We start from the raw sequence: 22645 nt of genomic DNA, 5'->3' as shown, positions 1-22645 counted from the left end.
TTCCAGATCCTTGATATCCTTAATCTGCGTTTATGGACTGCCCTCTTCCGTTCAAACCACAGGTTTTCAATGGATCTCATGTCCGTAGACTGAGATGGCCACTGCAAAATGTTGATTTTGTGGCAAATTAACCATTTCTTTGTGGATTTTGATGTGTGCTCGGGGTTACTGTCTTCCTGGAAAATTCACTTGTTGCCAATTTTCAGGTTCCTGGCAACCAGGTTTTTGGCTAAAATATCCTGGTACTGGGTGAAGTTTATGATGCCTTGGACCTTAAAAAGGGCCCCAGGACCAGGGAAGCAAAAAAACTCCCATAACATCAAAGTTCCAACACCATATTTTACAGTACGTATGTGGTTCTTTTCTGCTCATGCATTCTCATTTCGATGCCAAACCCATCACAGGTGTGCATGGCCAAAGAGTGTGGCCCAAGAGCTCGGTCTCTGGAATTGAAACCCATTGAAATCCTGTAGTTTTCAATGTCTTTCTCCTTCTCTTTTTTCCCAGCTCTCCCGTTAACCAGGTCAACTCCAATTAAGCCACAGCTTAACAAGCGACCTTATTGTTCAAAACTTAAACTTAAAAGTAAACCAACCTATTCACTTATACATTAAAGAAATACTTCTTCAGAAGAAATGCATTAACAACATTACAATTCAGGAGCAATTCAATCACCTTTTAAATATAATACAAATTAATTATAACAAGAATAAACTCAATAATTGGTTCTAACAAGGGTATTACACTCTCCCCCCACCAAAATTAGGCATGTCCTCATGACTTGTAAACACACAAGTGAAATGTAATAAGTAACCGTTTCAACTCTTAACTCTGTCTACAACCTACAACTCAGACAAACCTTGTTAGATCATTGAAAAGCAGATCCCTTATCCAATCCACTTGTATAGTGTGGAACAATATCTGACAACTGGGGCTATACTTGGAACTCCAGGTTTATCATAGGTAAGTAGTACAGGAGCTTTCCTTACTCTCTGAGATCTTCTTATTCCTGGTCCTTCTATTTCCTCCGAAGTTTCACTTCTCCTTGAACTTCTTGTTCCTCTTCTTGAATCTCTTCAATTGAGTTAGATGCCTCATTATCATCTGCCTAAACTCCAGTTGCGACCTCAGCTTCTTGACTGGACTCTATTGCTTCTACAACTTGTTCTGCTCTTTCAGGTCCCCCAGTCATTTGATTCCAGACTATGTCTAGGTCCAAGCTAAAATGTTACAACATCTCTTTCACTTCTCGGCTCCTACAGTTTGTATTAGGCACTTCATACCATACTCCGATGTCGTCATCTTCTGTGTCGAAATCCTTCTCATCTTCTGGATTCTTAACCTCTTCAACTTACTCATCATTCCGAGGAGTACAGTTTCCAGGCAACTTTTAATATCCCTTTCTCTTCCTCATTCTTTGCAGGGTCCTTCTACTAGTAGTTGGTTCTATGTTAACCACAGGTTTTAGGCGCACTTTCTGCCCCATAGGTAGCAGGTGATTCCGATTAAGAATCTTAATGGGTCCATCTCCACTTTCAGGCTTCAAACGGGCAAGTTTGACATCCGACTTTCCACCACATATGGCGTAGAAACCCAGCGATCTGCCAGCTTATGTTTTCCATGCAGTCTTAGATTCCATATAAGGACTCTGTCTCCAGGCATAAGTTGCGTGTAGCGAATTATCTTATCATATCGCTGTTTGTTTTCATGGTTTTGCTTTCCAGCAGTGCTCTAAGCAAATTTGTATCTTCGTATCAGATACATACTTGAGGTAAGTTCTCTCTGAAGAGCTATCACTCGAGACTCCAAAACAGATATCAACGGGCAATCTAGCTTCACGTCCAAACATTTAAAAAAATAGGGCGAGTAGCCAGTCGCTTCATTCCAAGTACAGTTATACGAGTGCACTAGATGCCCAATAAACTGACTCATTTTGTTATTTTGTGTAGGATCAAGAGTTCCAAGCATGTTCAACAAGGTTTGGATGAATCTAGCTCACGAATGAGTCTACTTTCAAAATCTTTACCTTGATCTCTATGCATCCTCTTCGGTAGACCATAATGGATGAAGTGCCTCTCCCACAATACTTTGGCGACAGTGGATGCTTTCTGATCCTTCGTAGGAAAAGCTTCAGCGTATCTCGTGTAATGATCCATAATGACCAGGACATTCTCTGTGTTACATGAGTCAGGCTCAATGGACAGGAAAACCATACACACAGGTCCATAGGTCCATCACTTTGCATATGACCAAGCGGAGCAACTATCTTTGAAAGTGTTTTCCTCTGTACACAACGAGCACAGGACTTAAAGTACTCCTCTATTTCCATCTTCATGCGTGGCCAGTAGAACCGGTCTCTGACAAGTCCATACATTTTGTCAAATCCTAAATGACCTGAGTCATCATGCAGCGACTTGAGGACCATAGTTCTGAACTTCTCTGGAAGTAGTAGCTGAGCATGATGAGTTTTGTTTGGCGGATGTGTGATCCTGTGCGTAACTCCATCTTCCATCTTTAGCTTCTCCCACTCTTTCCGGAGCAAAGAGATGTATGGATGTTTGGTCATTGTCACCCTGGTAATATCGTGTTTATTAAGAGCAACCCACATCTCTCCTAAGCAAGGGTCTTCTTGTTGTGATGCAGAAAGTTCCATAGTGCTCAATCTGGACATGTGAGACTTCAGCATGCTCAGGTTACAGTATGCTTGAGGCACAGCATGCATAGAGGCTCCCAACTGATCAATCACTCTACTAGATGATCCAGGAGTTACTCTAACAACATTAGAGATCTGGCACATGGCTCGGACACCAGATGCAGGAATGTCTCTCCAATCTTGTTCCACTGCAGATTGCTGATGAGAGCGGCGAGATAAATCATCGGCATCTATGTTCTGCCTGTACTTGAGACTAAAGTCAAAGGTAGATAATGCAGCTAGCCAACGATGACCAGTGGCATCCAATTTTGGGGATGTGAGGACATATGTCAATGGGTGGTTGTCTGTTGGAAAAGTTGTCTCCTGGTAAAGTACTCCACCTAACCCTTCACGGCTAGCATCTACATGTAGAACGTATGGCAACTGAGGATCAGAAAAGGCCAACACAGGAGCTTTTGTGAGGTTTTCCTTCAATGTCTCAAATACCAATTCACACTTCTCATCCCACCTTGATCCACATGGTTCTGAGGGGTTGAGGTAGGCTTTCTCCTCTTCCTTGGACTTTCTTACTTTCTTGGCAGAGGGAAGATATCCGCATAAGAGCTTATTCAGGGGGTAACTCACTATTAGAATAGTCTTTGACAAATCTTCTGTTCATGTCTCCAACTGTCTTTTCCATGACATGTTGAAATGTTGCAGGTGCTCCGGACACACCCTGTGGCATCCTCTCAAATTGGTCAAATCCAACTGGACAGATAAATGCAGTCTTCTTTTTATCTGTATCGCCCATCAGAATTTGATAGTATCCGAGATCTAACACACTGAACCATTTGCTCCCACTTAAACATGTCAGAGCATCCTCCACACGTGGAACTGTGTACTGGTCTGGAACAGTGCACTTGTTGAGGGTCCTGTAATCAACACACCTGCGTATGATGCCATTCTTTTCCCTCGTCACCACAATAGGAGATGCACAGGGGCTTCTCGACTCAAATATGATCCCAGAACTATTCAAGGTATTAAGTTGCTTCCTCACATCTTCAACATCAGCTGGGGACAAGCGGCGCGATCTCACCCTAAATGGTTTGTCTTCAGTAACTCTGATGGTGTGGTGAGTACTCTTTGAACAAGCCACGTCAAACTCGTGGGTTGAGAACACTTCTTTCCGTTCCATCATCTTTTCACATAACCTCTTCTTCCATCCCTCAGGCACTGAAGAATCTCCAAAGTCGATTAAAGAAGACATCAGTCTCTCAGATGAATCCTGCTTACTTTTCAATGGAACACCTGGAGCACATCTACAGGAAACAGATGAGCCATAGGCGTACCTCGTTTCAGGGTGATCTCCTTTGTAAGAGTGATTCTTCTAGACGACACAACTGCAACCTTTGGATTTCAGGCCTCACTAGTAGTTCTTCAGGGAAACCGGGGTTCTTCAGACCTCTCTACCAGAATGGTTTGAGTAGAAGGTATCCCAGGACATTTCGGAATTCCAGTAAGTCTCGCCTGCCCACCAGGTGGCAGGGTGACAGGTTTTTTTTGTGTGAAACCGACATTTTCTCTCTTCTCGTCATCATCAGTTGAGCTTTCTATCATCCTCTCATATGCCTCTTTGATAACAGGATGAATTTGTAGTGTGCTAAGGAAACCTTCACCTTCCTTTTCTTTGCAAGCAGTCATAAGTCTCTTCACTAAAGACGTATTTGTGCCGACCAGAATAGGCACATCACCTTTCATGGCCGGATCTGGACATACCAACACAAGTGCTTCCATGGTCTCTGCTACACCCACAACCGATCCTGAGAACTCAAGCTTCAGTGACAAATTGCCATCATATGGACACTGATCAGAGCTAAGGCCCCATATCTCTAAGTTTCCTATAGGAATCGATGGCAAATGCGTCAAGTACTTGTCATAAAAGGATCTGTAGAGTAGAGTAATCTGAGACCCACTATCTAGTAAAGCTTTAGCGTAGATACCTTTAATCTGTACAGGAACAACAGAACTTGGACCAACTAAACCTGTAGGTAGCGTGTCTTTCATGTCTTCATACTTGTGGCACTTGGCGGAACGTATCTTCACTGGGACTTCAGGCCGCTCCTTTACTGGGTCCCTCTGTAGTTTCCCATAGACCGCTTTTATTTGATTAGGTGTGTGTTGACTTTCCTCAAGTTCTCTTCATCTTCACAGTTTCTCTTGAAATGGCCATCTTCTCCACAGAACAGGGCTCCGGGCAGCCGAGCGGAAATGGAGGAAAACTCGCCTCCCTGCGGACCTGGCATCCTTTCACTCCCTCCTCTCTACATTTTCCTCCTCTGTCTCTGCTGCTAAAGCCATTTTCTACCACTCTAAATTCCAAGCATCTGCCTCTAACCCTAGCTCTTTGCCACCTTCTCCTCCCTCCTGAATCCTCCTCCCCCTCCCCCCTCCTCCCTCTCTGCAGATGACTTTGTCAACCACTTTGAAAAGAAGGTCGACGACATCCGATCCTCGTTTGCTAAGTCAAACGGCACCGCTGGTTCTGCTCACACTGCCCTACCCTGTGCTCTGACCTCTTTCTCCCCTCTCTCTCCAGATGAAATCTCGCGTCTTGTGACGGCCGGCCACCCAACAACCTGCCCGCTTGACCCTATCCCCTCCTCTCTTCTCCAGACCATTTCCGGAGACCTTCTCCCTTACCTCACCTCGCTCATCAACTCATCCCTGACCGCTGGCTACGTCCCTTCTGTCTTCAAGAGAGCGAGAGTTGCACCCCTTCTGAAAAAACCTACACTCGATCCCTCCGATGTCAACAACTACAGACCAGTATCCCTTCTTTCTTTTCTCTCCAAAACTCTTGAACGTGCCGTCCTTGGCCAGCTCTCCCGCTATCTCTCTCTGAATGACCTTCTCGATCCAAATCAGTCAGGTTTCAAGACTAGTAATTCAACTGAGACTGCTCTTCTCTGTATCACGGAGGCGCTCCGCACCGCTAAAGCTAACTCTCTCTCCTCTGCTCTCATCCTTCTAGACCTATCGGCTGCCTTCGATACTGTGAACCATCAGATCCTCCTCTCCACCCTCTCCAAGTTGGGCATCTCCGGCGCGGCCCACGCTTGGATTGCGTCCTACCTGACAGGTCGCTCCTACCAGGTGGCGTGGCGAGAATCTGTCTCCTCACCACGCGCTCTCACCACTGGTGTCCCCCAGGGCTCTGTTCTAGGCCCTCTCCTATTCTCGCTATACACCAAGTCACTTGGCTCTGTCATAACCTCACATGGTCTCTCCTATCATTGCTATGCAGACGACACACAATTAATCTTCTCCTTTCCCCCTTCTGATGACCAGGTGGCGAATCGCATCTCTGCATGTCTGGCAGACATATCAGTGTGGATGACGGATCACCACCTCAAGCTGAACCTCGGCAAGACGGAGCTGCTCTTCCTCCCGGGGAAGGACTGCCCGTTCCATGATCTCGCCATCACGGTTGACAACTCCATTGTGTCCTCCTCCCAGAGCGCTAAGAACCTTGGCGTGATCCTGGACAACACCCTGTCGTTCTCAACTAACATCAAGGCGGTGGCCCGTTCCTGTAGGTTCATGCTCTACAACATCCGCAGAGTTCGACCCTGCCTCACACAGGAAGCGGCGCAGGTCCTAATCCAGGCACTTGTCATCTCCCGGCTGGATTACTGCAACTCTCTGTTGGCTGGGCTCCCTGCCTGTGCCATTAAACCCCTACAACTCATCCAGAATGCCGCAGCCCGTCTGGTGTTCAACCTTCCCAAGTTCTCTCACGTCACCCCGCTCCTCCGCTCTCTCCACTGGCTTCCAGTTGAAGCTCGCATCCGCTACAAGACCATGGTGCTTGCCTACGGAGCTGTGAGGGGGAACGGCACCTCAGTACCTCCAGGCTCTGATCAGGCCCTACACCCAAACAAGGGCACTGCGTTCATCCACCTCTGGCCTGCTCGCCTCCCTACCACTGAGGAAGTACAGTTCCCGCTCATCCCAGTCAAAACTGTTCGCTGCTCTGGCCCCCCAATGGTGGAACAAACTCCCTCACGATGCCAGGACAGCGGAGTCAATCACCACCTTCCGGAGACACCTGAAACCCCACCTCTTTAAGGAATACCTAGGATAGGATAAGTAATCCTTCTCACCCCCCTTTAAGATTTAGATGCACTATTGTAAAGTGACTGTTCTACTGGATGTCATAAGGTGAATGCACCAATTTGTAAGTCGCTCTGGATAAGAGCGTCTGCTAAATGACTTAAATGTAAATGTAAATGTATAACAGAACACTCCGGGTTTGCTGTCGGCTTGTGTCTGTTCTTGTGATGGATTTAGTCTCTTCTTTTTGCTTTTAAACGCCACATCTGACCTTTGTGTGTCAGATTGAGCTGCTGTGATGTTAGCAGACATGAGTTGCGTCATTTCATTTTTTTAACTTTTATTTATTATCTTGGTATTAGCTTTTTCGCAAACTGTGGCAACAGGAGCAACAGCGGATGACTTCACAGCATGTTGTGTTCCTGTCTTGAATCATGTCCTCCTCCTCCCTTACTTCTTGTAGTAGTTCAGTAAAGCTTGGTGGTTCAAGTAGTTTATAGGTCATGCGAATACGAAGTGCAACCATGTCATGTGAGGATGCACCTCTCACTACTTGGCCAATGCGTATGCGATTCATCTCTGACAGCTCAATGCCTCCTTTTCGATAAACAGCATGCAGCAATTTGTCAAGTCTCAATAGGTAAGCTGAAAGCTTCTCTCCTTCACTTTGGAATGTGTTTCTGAACATTACCATGAGATCAGGTGCACTTTTGGTGGTACCGAATGCTGTTTCTAGAGCCTTGTATTCGAGCGCTGTGGCATGGGGGTTCCCTGTCTTGAAGAACCTCACAATGTCAGCAGCAGGCCCTTTAAGACTTTCTATTATTCTCTGTTTTTTCACATTGTCGGTGCACTGCCATTCCTCTAGGTAAATGGTTGGTTTGCTCAGCCCATGCGTCATACTTTTCCTCTCCACTAGGACTGGGTTTCACACCTGAAAACATACGCAGCTTACAGTAACTCTGAGTCTCAGATGGCACATTATTGCATTTCTCTACCAGTGAACTGATGGCAGTAACCAGTTCAGTGTTGAGGTCGGCGCCAGAGGGACTTACCAGGCCTTTAACATCAGCTACAGTCTTCCCTTTATGTCTTAGAAAGGATAATAGCTTCACCTGAAAATCTTCACCCTCTCTCTCAACAGGAGATGTGGCTTGTGAAACTACATGTACAGGCCAGGGACCCAACTCTCCAGGTATCCCAGCAACACTTGGCACAGCTATTTCGTTAAGATTGTTTGATATCTCTACCAAAACATCCTACTTTTTATCAGCTGAATAGGAACAACGACCATGCAGTCTAATTTGACCAAAAGCCTTAACATAAATCAGCGTTTCCAGCAGAACCTCAGAAACATCCTCTGTCACATTGCTAAGGACAAATGCACGATTAATAGCGAGTTGTGGCTCAGCTGGTAGAGCATGGCGCTTGTAACGCCAGGGTAGTGGGTTCGATTCCCGGGACCACCCATACGTAGAATGTATGCACACATGACTGTAAGTCGCTTTGGATAAAAGCGTCAGCTAAATGGCATATATTATTATTATTATTATATTGTTTCTCTCTACACCAGGAAACAATATCTTCCGCACTCATGTTGTAAGTCTATGCCAATGTTAGCAATGTTAGAAAGAAAATGTTCAAATGGTGAGTCAGAGTAGAATGTTAGTATAGATGTCAGCAGTGAAAACAGTGAGCAAAAAAAAAAAAGAATTACACCAGTCATTTCTGAAAATATCCATCAACAAAAACAAAATTCCCAGACGAGCACCCAAAAATGTAACCCTCTCACCACGCTCAAATTTGACAATGACGATATTAACTTGCGTAGAGTATCTCAACAGCATGGGGTGTTAGGTGAGAGGGACATCTCCATTGTTAACTATCTAGGGTGATGACAAATAGGGTATTAACTTCAGATGGAATGATTATAGGTTTTTGTTATTGTATAAAGATATACTTTCCCATGCATTAAATTAAATTGAAACAGTAAATGACTCCACAAAGGCAACATACATAAGGTTCAATATGTGTATTATTACATTTTCATAGCACCACATCAAAAGAAATAAAAATAATAAACCCATGTCCAAATGATTTCAAGCTTGCTTAACCCCGTTGGCGCGCGTTGGAGCTCAACAAAAAAAAATGACGACACACATAAAGTCCTGAAGCACCCCACCGTTATGGTTACTCACTACTCGTAGATATTCCCTCAGCGAAGTACGGCAGTTACATGCAGGTTTCCTCACAAGATCCACAGCAAGCACAGCTATCAATGTTGACAGTACTCTTTAGCAGTAACCGATATCCCATGGGAACATGAACTCGTTAATCTTTCCCAAGCAATTCTCATTTGGTTTCACAGGATGCTAGGCTAACCTCAAGGCTGTCCAATACCTCCACGATGAGATGGTAGCTTCAGTCTTTACTAAGTCTTTCTTAACAAAATTGTAACAACTCTCTTATAAAATCAAATCGGTATTTCCCTTCAAAACTCGGTAGGTATGGGTTTTGTTTTATTTTTAACGTCTTCTGTAAAAAAACAATTCTTCACCAACGGTCATAATGTAATGTCCATCCTTTTTTCAACGTCTCTCTCCTTCTCTTTTTTCCCAGGCCTCAGGTTAACCAGGTCAACTCCCATTGGCCACAGCTTAACAAGCGACCTTATTGGTCAAAACTTAAACTTAAAAGTAAACCAACCTATTCACTTATACATTAAAGAAATACTTCTTCAGAAGAAATGCATTAACAACATTACAATTCGGGAGCAATTCAATCACCTTATAAATATAATACCAATTAATTATAACAAGAATAAACTCAATAATTGTTTCTAACAAGGGTATTACAATTGCTAAAGGTACTGCATAGGTGTAAACATGACTTCTTTAGCAAGAGATAGCACTTGTATAGCCTAAGAAAGTAGCAGAAATGTGTAGAAAGTAATTTTGAATGCATTTTATTGAAGGGAAACAATAACAGTCTTGAACTTTTTTGACAACATAGTGATATATTGTACAATGATGAATTAACCTACAAAATACTAGTCTTCTCCCATTTGTTTAACCATTGCCCCCACCCACAAGGTATATAAACAACAACAATAAATAAGAATAAAATAAGATAATAGATACAAAACAAAAATGTGAAGAACAGAAATCAATCCCCTCTAATTAGCACATGTAGGACAGTATGCAAGTGTGTGTGCATGGACTTTGCAGATGTATCTCACATGTGCAGCACATAGTATTTGTTTTACAGTCCTTCTTTGGGGGACAGAATTGGCATTTCCTCCTCTTGCCTTCCCCAGCTGCAGCCTCAGGTGGATCAGGACAAGATCAGGTCCCTGAACAGCTTTCACAAGCTCTGCGGAGGCTGTTGTGTGGGGGAGGCGCTCCCTTCTTTGAATGTGTGGGGTTACAAGTGCCTTTCCCAGCTGCTTCAGGAACACCCTCCTCTTGTTCCACTTATCAGGCATCCAGGTAAGGTTGATCTTATTCCATATCACAAAGGCATTGTATGAGGACACATCAATGATGTTATGGATGATGACCAGGGGCCAGCGAGCAGTCATCCTCCTGCAGCTGTAAGTTCCAATCACCTTGTCCAGGTTGTCCACGCACCCTTTGTTGTTGTTGTATACACATTTTGACCCTTAAGACAACACAAGGGTTAAATGGAAGAAGTTTGGAACCACCAAGATTCTTCATAGAGCTGGCGACCCGGGCAAACTGAGCAATCGGGGGAGAAGGGCCTTGGTCAGGGAGGTGAACAAGAACCTGATGGTCACTCTGATAGAGCTCCAGAGTTCCTCCGTGGAGATGGGAGAACCTTCCAGAAGGACAACCATCTCTGCAGCACTCGACCAATCTTTTATTGTAGATTGGCCAGACGGAACCACTCCTCAATAATAGGCACATGACAGCCCACTTGGAGTTTGCCAAAAGGCACCTAAAGGACTCTCATACCATAAGAAACAAGATTTTCTGGTCTGATGAAACCAAGATTGAACTCTTTGGCCTGAATGCCAAGCGTCACGTCAGGAGGAAACCTGGCACCATCCCTATGATAAAGAATGGCAGCATCTTGCTGTGGGGATGTTTTTCAGCGCCAGGGACTGGTGAGACTAGTCAGGAACAAGGGAAAGACGAATGGAGCAAAGTACAGAAAGGTCCTTGATGAAAACCTGCTCAGAGTGCAAAGAACCTCAGACTGGGGCGAATGACTTGAGGCTGTAATCGCTGCCAAAGGTGTGTGAACAAAGTACTGAGTAAAGGGTCTAAATACTTAAATGTAGTATTTCAGTTTTTTATTGTGCAAACATAAAAACAAAAAAAAGTGCTTTGTCATTTTGGGGTATTGTGTGTAGATTGAAGAGAGGGAAAAAACAATGGAATCTATTTTAAAATAAGGCTGTAACGTAACAACATGTGGAAAAAGTCCAGGGGTCTGAATACTTTCCCGAATGCACTGTATATTATGTCTAGTGTCACAGCGTGTCTTACTGGCTGACTCGCAACCAGTGGTGGAAAAAGTATCCAATACTTGAGTAAAAGTAAAGATACCTTAAATAAAAGAAAATGACTCAAGTAAAAGTGTAAGTCACCCAGTAAAATCTTACTTGATGAAAAGTAAAAAAGTGTTCAGTTGTAAATATACTTAAGCATTAAAATTAAATGTAATTTCTAAAATCGACGTAAATATCAAAACTAAAAGTAAAAGTATAAATAATTTCAAATTCCTTATATTAAGCAAACCAGATGGCACGATTTTCTTGGTTTTTAAATGTATGGATAGCCAGGGGCACAATCCAACAATCAGATATAATTGACAAACAAAGCATTTGTGTTTAGTGAGTCTGCCAGATCAGATGCAGTAGGGATGAACAGGAATTTTCTCTTTTAGTGGGTGAATTAGACCATTTTCTTGTCCTGCACTTTTGGGTGTCAGGGAAAATGTATGGAGTAAAAAGTACATTCTTTTCATCAGGAATGTAGTGAAGTCATCAAAAAATATAAATAGTAAAAGTCATCAAAAATATAAATAGTGAAGAATAGTACAGATACCCCAAAAAACAACTTAAGTAGTACTTTAAAGTATTTTTACTTCAGTACTTTACACCACTGCTCACAACTAATGCAGCAAGCACCATCCTATAGATGACACTGAATATATAACCTCCACTGAGTTGTTGCAGTGGAGAATACAATATATTTTTCATAATTTTTGAAAAGTTGTTCCACTCATAAGAGTGCAAAGAATAAGCTAAATAAAACAATATACTTTCATGCGTCCTATTTTGTACTCAAGAGTAATTGATATCACCATGGAGACAGTAGTTTATTTTATTGAATGAAATGAAAAAAGCCAAAATCGTTATATTGTCATATAAATATAAAGTCTACAGAGAATTTAGAGAAGGCCACTGAATTTTAGTACTTAAAAGATACTGAGCCTTCACACTCCAGAAGATTTATTTGGCATTGCGTTTTGTCAACAATATTAGTTTAACCTTAAGGTCAGAAATGGGTTGGACTTATCAGTACTAGTCATCTCGAACAACTCTTTATCTTGCATCTCACATCACAACCTATACATTTCTCCCATATCTCTTGCTCCCAAAAACATTGAAAACCTTTGGAATGAATCTATTAATTGCTCTGATAATGATCACATTTAAGAAATTACACAACCACAGATTCTCACAACAAAGATTCAGAAAACAAACTGTCTTCAAATCTACTGCTTTTTTCTGGTCAATACCTTAGTGCATGCCAATATCTACAGTGTGTGTGTGTGTGTGTGTGTGTGTGTGTGTGTGTGTGTGTGTGTGTGTGTGTGTGTGTGTGTGTGTGTGTGTGTGTGTGTGTGTGTGTGTGTGTGTGTGTGTGTGTGTGTGTGTGTGTGTGTGTGTGTGTGTGTGTATTCCTGTACCTCACGTATACCTGTATGACAAATGTGTTTTTTCATTAAATTATGATCTGCTATCTGTTATCTGTGCAGGGGCTGTGATTTGTTATGTGGACAATGGTGCTCCCTGGAACAGCTCCTGGTTACAAACTGTAATGAGAACAACACCACTGTTGCCATGGAGACCACAAAGCAAGATTTGTCACCTTGGACTGATAAGGCTGCTGTAGTAGTTATTTGACATTTTTTATATTTTTAGGAGGAGGGGTGGTTTGTTGGGTTTGTTGTTTTCCAAAGGGATTTAGGATTTTTTTTGACGCATTTTGACACACCCCTTTTGATGCATATCTTCAGAGATGAAACCATCAAGGTCACCTGTCTCAATATTTCTTGACAAAGATATTTCATTAGATGGGTATCAGTCTTTTTTCTGATTTTGACAACTTGTTGCCATCTTGCCAAAAAGCAAGAGCAACAGGCAGGACTACAGACTAACTCCTCAATTAGATTTTACATTGCTCTTCCTAAACAAATGATTGACTAATTAGTACTAATTAGTGGGGAATGCCCTCAATCAACAAGTGCCCAGTTTGTGCTTATATTTCTTTAAAATGTATTAAATGTAGTTCTACAGATCCAGAATATCATAAAATAAGGCCATTATAAGGATTTTTTTATGACCATTTTTCCTTGACCCTAGCCATGATTACAGGCCATAACCTTACCCTGAGTTGGAGAGTCTCCACCCACTGTCCGATGGGCCTGTATTCAGGAACACTGGAGTTGGTCATCTGAAACTGGAACAGGTCGTAGCGTCCCGGGGCGTCGCCGTTTTTATTAAACATAACCGACGTGCCTGCACTACCTGCAGGGAGACAGAAGGAAGGAATGATAGAAACGTGTTTATATTGAGTAGATCTAGTGTATTCGGAAAGTTTTCAGACCCCTTGACTTTTTCCACATTTTGTTATGTTACAGCCTTATTCTAAAATGAATTAAATGAAATATTTTACTCATCAATCTACACACTATGCTCCATAATGACATAGTGAAAATAGGTTTTTAGAAATGTTTTAAAAATAAAAACAGAAATACATTATTTATATAAGTAATCAGAACCTTTGCTATGAGACTCGAAATTGAGCTCAAGTGCATCCTGTTTCCATTGATCATCCTTGAGATATTTCTACAACTTGATTGGAGTCCACCTGTGGTAACTTCTATTGAATGGACGTGATTTGGAAAGGTACACAGCTGTCTATATGAGGTTCCACAGTTGACAGTGAATGTCAGAGCAAAAACCAAGCCATGAGGTTGAAGGAATTGTCCATAGGGCTCCGAGACAGGATTGTGTCGAGGCACAGATCTAGGGAAGGGTACCAACAAATGTTGGAAGCATTGAAGGTCCCCAAGAACACAGTGTCCTCCATCATTCTTAAATGGAAGAAGTTTGGAACCACCAAGACTCTTCCTAGAGCTACCACCCGGGCAAACTGAGCAATCAGGGGAGAAGGTCAGGGAGGTGATCAAGAACCCGATGGTCATTCTGACAGAGATCCAGAGTTCCTCTGTGGCGAAGGGAGAACCTTCCAGAAAGACAACCGTCTCTGCAGCACTCCACCAATTGGCCCTTTATTGTAGAGTTGCCAGATGGAAGCTACTCCTCAGTAAAAGGCACATGATAGCCCTCTTGGAGTTTGCCAAAAGGCACCTAAATGACTCTCAGAACATGAGAAACAGGATTCTCTGGTCTGGTGAAACCAACATTGAATTATTTGGCCTGAATGCCAAGAGTCACGTCTGGAGGACACCTGGCACCATTCCTACCGTGAAGTAGGTGTCATGACTGTCCTGTGAGCATCCAGATGGGTCGGATCATCTTTGCAGTAAATAACTTCAGCCAGACCTCCTCTCACCCGCGGAGTGGGGAGAAGGGAGCTGGTGGGGGGTTGACAGTTCACACCCTGTTGTAAATCAAGGATTAGAACCTTCAGCCATCTCCTTCTAAAATTCACACAAGAATGTTTCTTTGTTTCACAGACATTTTCCCGTCAAAACTTTAACATGTTTTCAAGTGAATACTGGAACAATATTTCTAACATAGATTGTGGGGAATGGTCAGGGTCGATCTAAAGAATAATAATGTAATTTTGGTTGTTTTTTGTGTCATCATTAAACATGTTAAAAACTAAATACTGTAACTTGAAAAGTATACACACTACATGTACGAAGTCTCCGTTCTCTAGATTATGTATGAAATAGAGAAAATGATTAAAGTGTTTTTGTTAAGTTGGGGATGTGATCGTAGAAGCTATAAGAGGAAAATGTTTCTACAACTTTGTACAAATGAGTAGTCACCACCCCTTGAGTGTGGTCAGAGAGTGTGTCAGCCTCACAAACTGCCCCTTTTGAATGAACTGTATAAAATAGTGGGTTAAGAATGAACATATCAGACCAGAGAGGCATGTAGCTGCGGCTCATGTCCAAAGTGGTTTGAACTTTGAAATCTCAACACGAGGTAGAGACGATGAAGTTACCTCCTGGACAATCACTGGTACGGCTGATTAGCTGTCCTAAGTAAAGTATCTAGAAAAGCGAATTTAAGTGGGACCATTCTACTACTCTTCTCAAATCACCGTAGTACGCTACTATCATCCTCCCAATGGGAAGCATCGTCATGGCTTGCTAGCCTATCTTCAAAGAGGCAGCTTCAGGAGCAAATGGAAAGTAGAATAAACTGTAGTTCTGTTCAGGACTACACGACAAGTCAACAGATACCGGACCGTGGTAGAGAACAATGGTAAAAGATGAGTGGGGACCCCTTTTGAACAATCAGAGCCTTACAAGGGTGCCGCAAAAAGGCCCAACAACCTTTCCAAGAAGCATGGTCCCGACAGAAATCCACAAAGAACCAAGACATTTACACGTAAACACATTCATAATTTTTCTCCAAACGGGCGGCGGTTTGTGTGCAAAGAATATGATTACTGTGAGAGTAGTTTCTAAATGTACCAAAGTATTATGTCTCTGTGTCTCTCTCTCGCGCCCTCTCTGTCTTTTTTTGTACCAAGCCGCCATATTGTGTCAGCCCTTGTTATCAATTAGTTAGCGAGTAAATAAATAATTAAACAAATTTGTGGAGTATTGAGTCATAAGTAAGACTGGGGTTTTTGCAGATGCAGGAGGTTACGACTGTTCAGAATGATGATATGATAGGAGGTTAAGATTAATGAGTTGACTGTTTATAGATGTAATAGCTAAAGACAATCAGACTTTATTTTGGGAGATGGTAACTCTTTAAAGAACTGCTCTCGTGGTTCCCCAAATCCTAATGAGATGATTGTTACATTATTCATTTGATTGGGCAACAATTAACAATAGTTAGATGATTAGATAAATAACAGTCATCAGATTAATGAAAGCAAAGTCACGACAATGGTGGTGGCGGCATCATGCTGTGGGGACTGGGCAGGGACTTGGAGACTTCTCAGGATCGAGGGAAAGATGAACTGGGTAAGTCCAGAGAGATCCTTGATGAAAAGTCCCAAAAAAATCAAGGGGTCTGAATACTTTCCAAATACACTGTATTTGTGCGAAGATTTGAATTACACATGCATATTTTATGTTAAGACTAATAAAGGCCTGGGGTTAGTCTTCAGCGCACATTGGTCCAACAGTACATCATCAGTGAGAGAAAAAATTAACATTTAACCACGTGTCCCTTGTTTGGTCTATAAAAGGTTCCGTGGGCATCAAGGGCCACAGGGTGTGTTCATGTGCTGATAGCCTATTCATAATGACCATTTCCCCTCATTAGCAAGACCAGCTAGCTCCCTACGGACTGATGATGGCTCTGCTGTGCTATAGACCTCACCTGTGTTCCCTGTGAAAGAGCACGTGCTGAGTCTAGCCAACACCACACCACAGCCCTCCATTTCACATCTCAGCACTTCAGCATCAGATCTGTGTGATACACCATTAGATAGATGTGCAGCATCATTGGAGTGGTGTGCAACTGTAGGTTATCACAGCTCTGCATTAGGAATATCATATGGTGGCCATTCTACAAGACGGTTGCACATTTCCTCAGGTCAAAAGCAAACCTTCTCAATCACACATGAGGTACAGGAAATGAAGATAAATAGGTCAGCCACAGAATCATAGGGTCCCCATCTGGTCCCAATTTGTAGCAGCCTGTCTCAAGCAGAGAATCGTAGATTTGGCTTATTAGCTTACTGAAGGTTCTGGACACCTGAAACACGCTACTGGAGAAATGACATCCATGGCCTGATTTGGATGAAGTGTGCATGTGTGTGTGCGACTGTGTTTGTGTGTGTTCGCGTGCTTGTGTGTGTGCATATGTGTATACATCTGTACATTTCTGTGTGTTAAGACCTCGCCATAATAAAGAAGTTCTGAGAAACAAGTGTCTCTTTTGATGTGACATAGAGTGCTAGGTCGACTGTCGTAATAGAACTGGCTATAAAACCTGTCGAAGGAAAAGGACCAATAACACACATCCAAAATGGTTTTAGGGGACACGTTGCCTTTGTGTTTTGTATAGGACAAGAATTGCAAAATTCCAGAAATTTTAAATAAATTATCTGGTTTTCCCGAAATCCTGTTTGGAGAATTCCCGGAATAAGGAGGGAATAATCTGGAAATCCGGAATCCTCCAACCAAGATTTCGAGAAAACCATGGAATTAACTGAAAGTTCCCCGAATTTTGCAACCCTATGTAGAACGTTGTCTTGTGAGATACAAGCTGTACCCCAACGCTCCACACGTTTCCTTTTAGTTTGTGTCAGTATTGACTGTCAGTAGCCTACACAACAGTTATTTTCCCAAAAGACACCATCATTGAACATTTTACTAAAGAGCAAGACCAAAATCTCCCCTCATACAGCAAGCAGAGAGATGACAGTAAGTAAAACAAACTCATTTAGACGAGACCTAAAGGATGCAGAAATCTAATGGGAGGACCCAATCCGACATTCAAATTATGTACAGTTGGCACACTTGCACTTTTCCTACATAATGCTTGATTTCATGTCAAATTTCATTTGAAAAAAAACTTTGGGTCTCCACACCTTTGCCCAGGATTTAGGATTGTTTAGGTGGGTTTTTTTAGAATTTCAAATCAGGCTTTCTTGTGTCTCATTCAGCAGTGGGGTCTTCCTATGTTAGCTACAACCAAATGAAGCATTCAAAGAAACCAACTCCCTCCTTACAATCAAACATGGGGGAGGTTTGATAATGGCTTTGCTGCCTCTGGTACTGGCAATCTTGAGTGTGTGCAAGACATCATAAAATCAGAAACACAGTATTGGAGAAATGAAATACAGGTATGTGGCCTGACTTTTGTGTGTGTGTGTGTGTGTGTGTGTGTGTGTGTGTGTGTGTGTGTGTGTGTGTGTGTGTGTGTGTGTGTGTGTGTGTGTGTGTGTGTGTGTGTGTGTGTGTGTGTGTGTGTGTGTGTGTGTGTGTGTGTGTGTGTACACAGTGCATTGGAAAGTATTCAGACCCCTAGACTTCTTCCACATGTTGTTACATTACAACTTTATTCTAAAATTGGTTAAATAAATAAAACATCTAAACACAATACCCCATAATAACGAAACGAAAACAGGGTTTTAGACATTTTTGCAAATGTATATATATATATGTATTTTTTAAATATATATATATATATATATATATATATATATATAGTTCAGTTTTATCACCACCTGTAAGCCTCCAGTGCCAGTATTCACTTTTTGCTTGTTTGTAATTTACTAAATAAAACATTAATCTTTATTCATCCTCCCCCATATATATATATAAAGATGAATGTTTTATTTATATATATAAAGTAAATACATAAATACCTTAAATAGATGAAGCTTTGTCATGATGTTCGTAATAATGTTGGTCGGACCAAGGCACAGCGTACTTCGAGTTCCACATATTTTAATGAATAAGTGAAACTGAAAAAAAAAAAACAAAACTTACAAAGACCCGTGACTACGTAGCGCTCAAACACACTATACATAAACAGTGGCCATACGGAAGCCATTCCTCAGTAAAAGGCACATGACAGCCCGTTTGGAGTTTGACAAGAGTCACCTAAAGGACTCTCAGACCAAGAGAAACAAGATTTTCTGGTCTAATGAAATCAAGATTGAACTCTCTACCCTGAATGCCAAGCATCATGTCTGGAGGAAACATGGCACCATCTCTATGGTGATGGATGGTGGTGGTAGCATCATGCTGTGGGCATGTTTTTCAGCGGCAGGGACTGGGAGACTAGTCAGGATCGAGGGGAAGATGAATGGAGCAAAGTACAGAGAGATCCTTGATGAAAACCTGCTCCAGAGTGCTCAGGACCTCAGACTGGAGCAAAGGTTCACCTTCCAACAGGACAATGACCCTACGCACACAGCCAAGACAACGCAGGAGTGGTTTCGGGACAAGTCTCTGAATGTCCTTGAGTGGCCCAGCCAAAGCCCGAAATTGAACCCGATCGAACATCTCTGGAGAGACTTGAAGATAGCTGTGCAGCAATGCTCCCCATCCAATCTGACAGATCTTGATAGGATCTGCAGAGAAGAATGGGAGAAAATCCCCAAATACAGGTGTGCCAAGCTTGTAGCTTCATACGCAAGAAGATTTGAGACTGTAATCGCTGCCAAAGTTGCTTCAACAAAGCACTGAGTAAAGGGTCTGAATACTTATGTAAATGGTCTGAATACTTTTGTAAATTCGGGAAACCTGTTTTTGCTTTGTCATTATGGGGTATATAAATTGATGACAGAAAAAAACAATTCCATCCATTTTAGAATAAGGTTGTAACGTAACAAAATGTGGAAAAAGTCAAGGGGTCTGAGGACTTTCCTAACGCACTGTACATCTGTATGTTTCTGTGTGTTAACACCTCACCATAATGAGAAGGTCCCAGAGAATCAAGTGTCTCTTTTGATGTGACATAGAGCGCTATACAACACCCAGTAAGGTCGATGGCCCTCATCCAGCCATTGTTAGAGAGACTGTATTACTCCTTCAGTTTAACAGTGAGTTAACCTTGGCTGTGACTACAATAATTCAAAGGCATAGGAGAAACCATTTTTTATTTAGGACGGGGGGACTCGGAGCAGATGTGGAAATGGAATTGACTGCAGTGATGTCTCTATAAAATATGTTAAAGGCAAAAGACCAATAACACCTGTCCAAAATGGTTTTGGGGGACATGCTGCCTTTGTGTTTTGTGTAGGACGTTGTATTTATGAGATAAAGTCTGTACCCCAACGGTGCACACCTTTCCTTTTAGTGTGTGTCAGTAGGGACTGTCAGTAGCATACATGCCAGTTTTTCCCCCAAGGACATTTGTCATTGAACATTCTGCTAAAGAGCAAGGAAAAATCTCCCCTCATACAGCAAGCAGAGAAATGACGGGGAGTAAAACAAGCTTATTTAGATGCACTATACGAACAGGATGAGACCTAAAGAATGCAGAAATCTAATGGGAGGATCCAATCCGACATTCAAAGTTTGTACAGTTGTTGCCAAATACTGTATATCTTGTCAAATAAGTAGAATGTGTTTTAAAAAAAAAAAAAAATATATATATATATATATATATATATAGTCTCCACACCTTCATATTGGATTTTCAACGTTGCAGAACCAATTGTATTTTTGTCAACTTTAGTAATTTACACAAACACAAATGGCATGGATTTTTTTTTACATGCCGGAGCTAATACATGGTTTCACAGCCTTTGGCCAAGATAACTGTAGACAAACAGTTATTATAGCCATCAATGAGCTTTCTGCACCTTTCTCCTGGCAATTTGGCCCACTTTTCAGCAGAACACTGCTCTAATTCTTCAATATTTGAGGGGTGCTCTCCACCAACGCTGTTTTCAGATCTCGCGTAGGTTTTGGATGTGATTCAGGTCTGGACTCTGCATCTTTTCTTGAACCTTTCCTGGGTGTTTTTTGTGTGTTTTTGGGATTGTTGTCCTGCTGGAAGACCCACAACTTTCAATGGATACCCAGTTTTTAGACGCGGGTTAAACACTGTACTCCAATACAGTATTTTTGATTATATGCTGATTTCATGATGCCTCAAACATTTTCAGGGGCCCCCAGTACCAGAGGCTGCAAAGCAACCCCACAGCATTATCAAACCTCCCCATGTTTGACTGAGGGTGTTCTTTTCATTGAATGCTTCATTTGGTCATCAGTAAACACAGTGCTGATCAGTATTGGCAAAGATTAAAGCTCTAATTTCGTTTAATTGGGCCAAAGAACATTTCCCCAGGATTTAGGCTTATTTAGGTGTGTTTTTGAGAATTTCAACCAGGCTTTCTTTTGTATCCTTCAGCAGTGGGGTCTTCCGATGTTTGGCAATGACCACATTAAGCATTAAAAAAAACGACACCCTCCTTACAATCAAACATGGGGAGGTTTGATAATACTGTGTGTGGCATCATGACATCACAAATACAGTATTTGAGAAATGAAATAAGGGGCTTGATTCATGTGCATGTGTGCGTGGTTGTGTGTTTATATCTATATGTTTCTGTGTGTTAACACCTCACCATAATGAGGAGGTCCCAGAGAATCAAGTGTCTCTTTTGATGTGACATAGAGCGCTATACAACACCCAGTAAGGTCGATGGCCCTCATCCAGCCATTGTTAGAGAGACTGTATTACTCCTTCAGTTTACCACCTTGGCAGTAAATACAATAATCCAAAGGCATAGGAGATATCATTTTTTATATAGGTCAGGGGGGCTCAGATCGGATGTGGAATGGAATAGTCTGTAGTAATAGCTCTTTAAAATGTGTTAATAGAAAAGGACCGATAACACCTGTCCAAAATGATTTTGGGGGACATGTTACCTTTGAGTTTGTGTAGGACATAGTCTTTGTGAGATACAGTCTGTACACCAACACTGCACATCTCTTCTTTTAGTTTAGACACTTTTTGTGTCAGTAGGGACTGTCAGCTGCCTAGATGCCAGTTTTTTTTCCTCCCAAGGACATTTGTCATTGAACATTCTACTAAAGAGCAAGACAAAAATCTCCCCTCATACAGCAAGCAGAGAGATGACAGGAAGTAAAACAAGCTCATTTAGATGCACCATACATACAGGAAGAGACCTAAAGGATGCAGAACTCTCATGGGAGGACCCAATCCGACACTCAAAGTTTGTATGACCATCAAAGTCAATAAGTTGCTTAAGTTTTCTCGATAAGATTCCTGTGCATTAGTCATACACAATTCACTACCTTAATTCACTACCAGCTTTTGAAATGGCAGTGTTAATGGTCTGCAAGGTGTATTAGAAGAGCTCAATTGGGTTCAGACGAGGGGAGTTAATTCCCTGAATAACCCAGGTGAAGTCACTGAAACAACTTTCACTCTGTGTGTGCAGAATATGAATAGGTTGTCTAGGGCCCCATTCAGCCCTATCTGAAGTGTGTGTAATAAACATGAGACGAGCAGGACCATTAGTGATGATACATTGTACATAACAATACATGACTTGAACACTTTCCATCCTTTCCTCCCTCACATACAGTATATTGGGGAAGCCAGCTGACCAGGTTTATGCCTGGACATTTGGCAGATAAACAATGGTTTGTGTCAAGGCAATTTATTGTCAGTTGTCATAATATAACATTAGCTGTCATGAATGTTAAGGACATCAGTATTACGTAAGTATTATGACACAACTATGTGGCCCTTCAGACAACAAGCTCATGTAAAGTGTTACATTTCCAATACTTGTACTAAACATATGGCTGCAGAAAGGCAGAATCCTCTTTACTATGAAACTGAAGCAAAAACACACACACACACACACACACACACAGCTGTAGTAGTCAACAATCTGCCACTTCTGCTTCCAACAGACAGAGAACAGAGTTGTTGACATACTGTATCTTGCTGTTGACAAGGTGTTGACATAGTACAGTGTAAGCAGTGGGTAT

At 42.0% G+C, this 22645-nt stretch overlaps 1 protein-coding gene across 5 annotated transcripts in view; it reads right to left on the bottom strand.

Annotated features, from left to right (window-relative positions):
* Window positions 1-22645, bottom strand: part of LOC118360272 (metabotropic glutamate receptor 7-like) — a 194611-nt gene that overhangs the window by 40236 nt on the left and 131730 nt on the right. For all 5 annotated transcript variants that reach the window (XM_052481899.1, XM_052481900.1, XM_052481901.1 and 2 more), the window contains one exon: window positions 13387-13526. In XM_052481899.1, the coding sequence (XP_052337859.1) occupies window positions 13387-13526 (140 nt within the window). The remainder of the gene's footprint in view (window positions 1-13386; window positions 13527-22645) is intronic.

This window comes from Oncorhynchus keta, chromosome 27, assembly GCF_023373465.1.
Source record: "Oncorhynchus keta strain PuntledgeMale-10-30-2019 chromosome 27, Oket_V2, whole genome shotgun sequence".
In the NCBI taxonomy this organism is placed as follows: domain Eukaryota; kingdom Metazoa; phylum Chordata; class Actinopteri; order Salmoniformes; family Salmonidae; genus Oncorhynchus; species Oncorhynchus keta.
The sequence above is the reverse complement of the archived record's forward strand: the minus strand, read 5'-3'. Positions and strand labels throughout refer to the sequence as shown.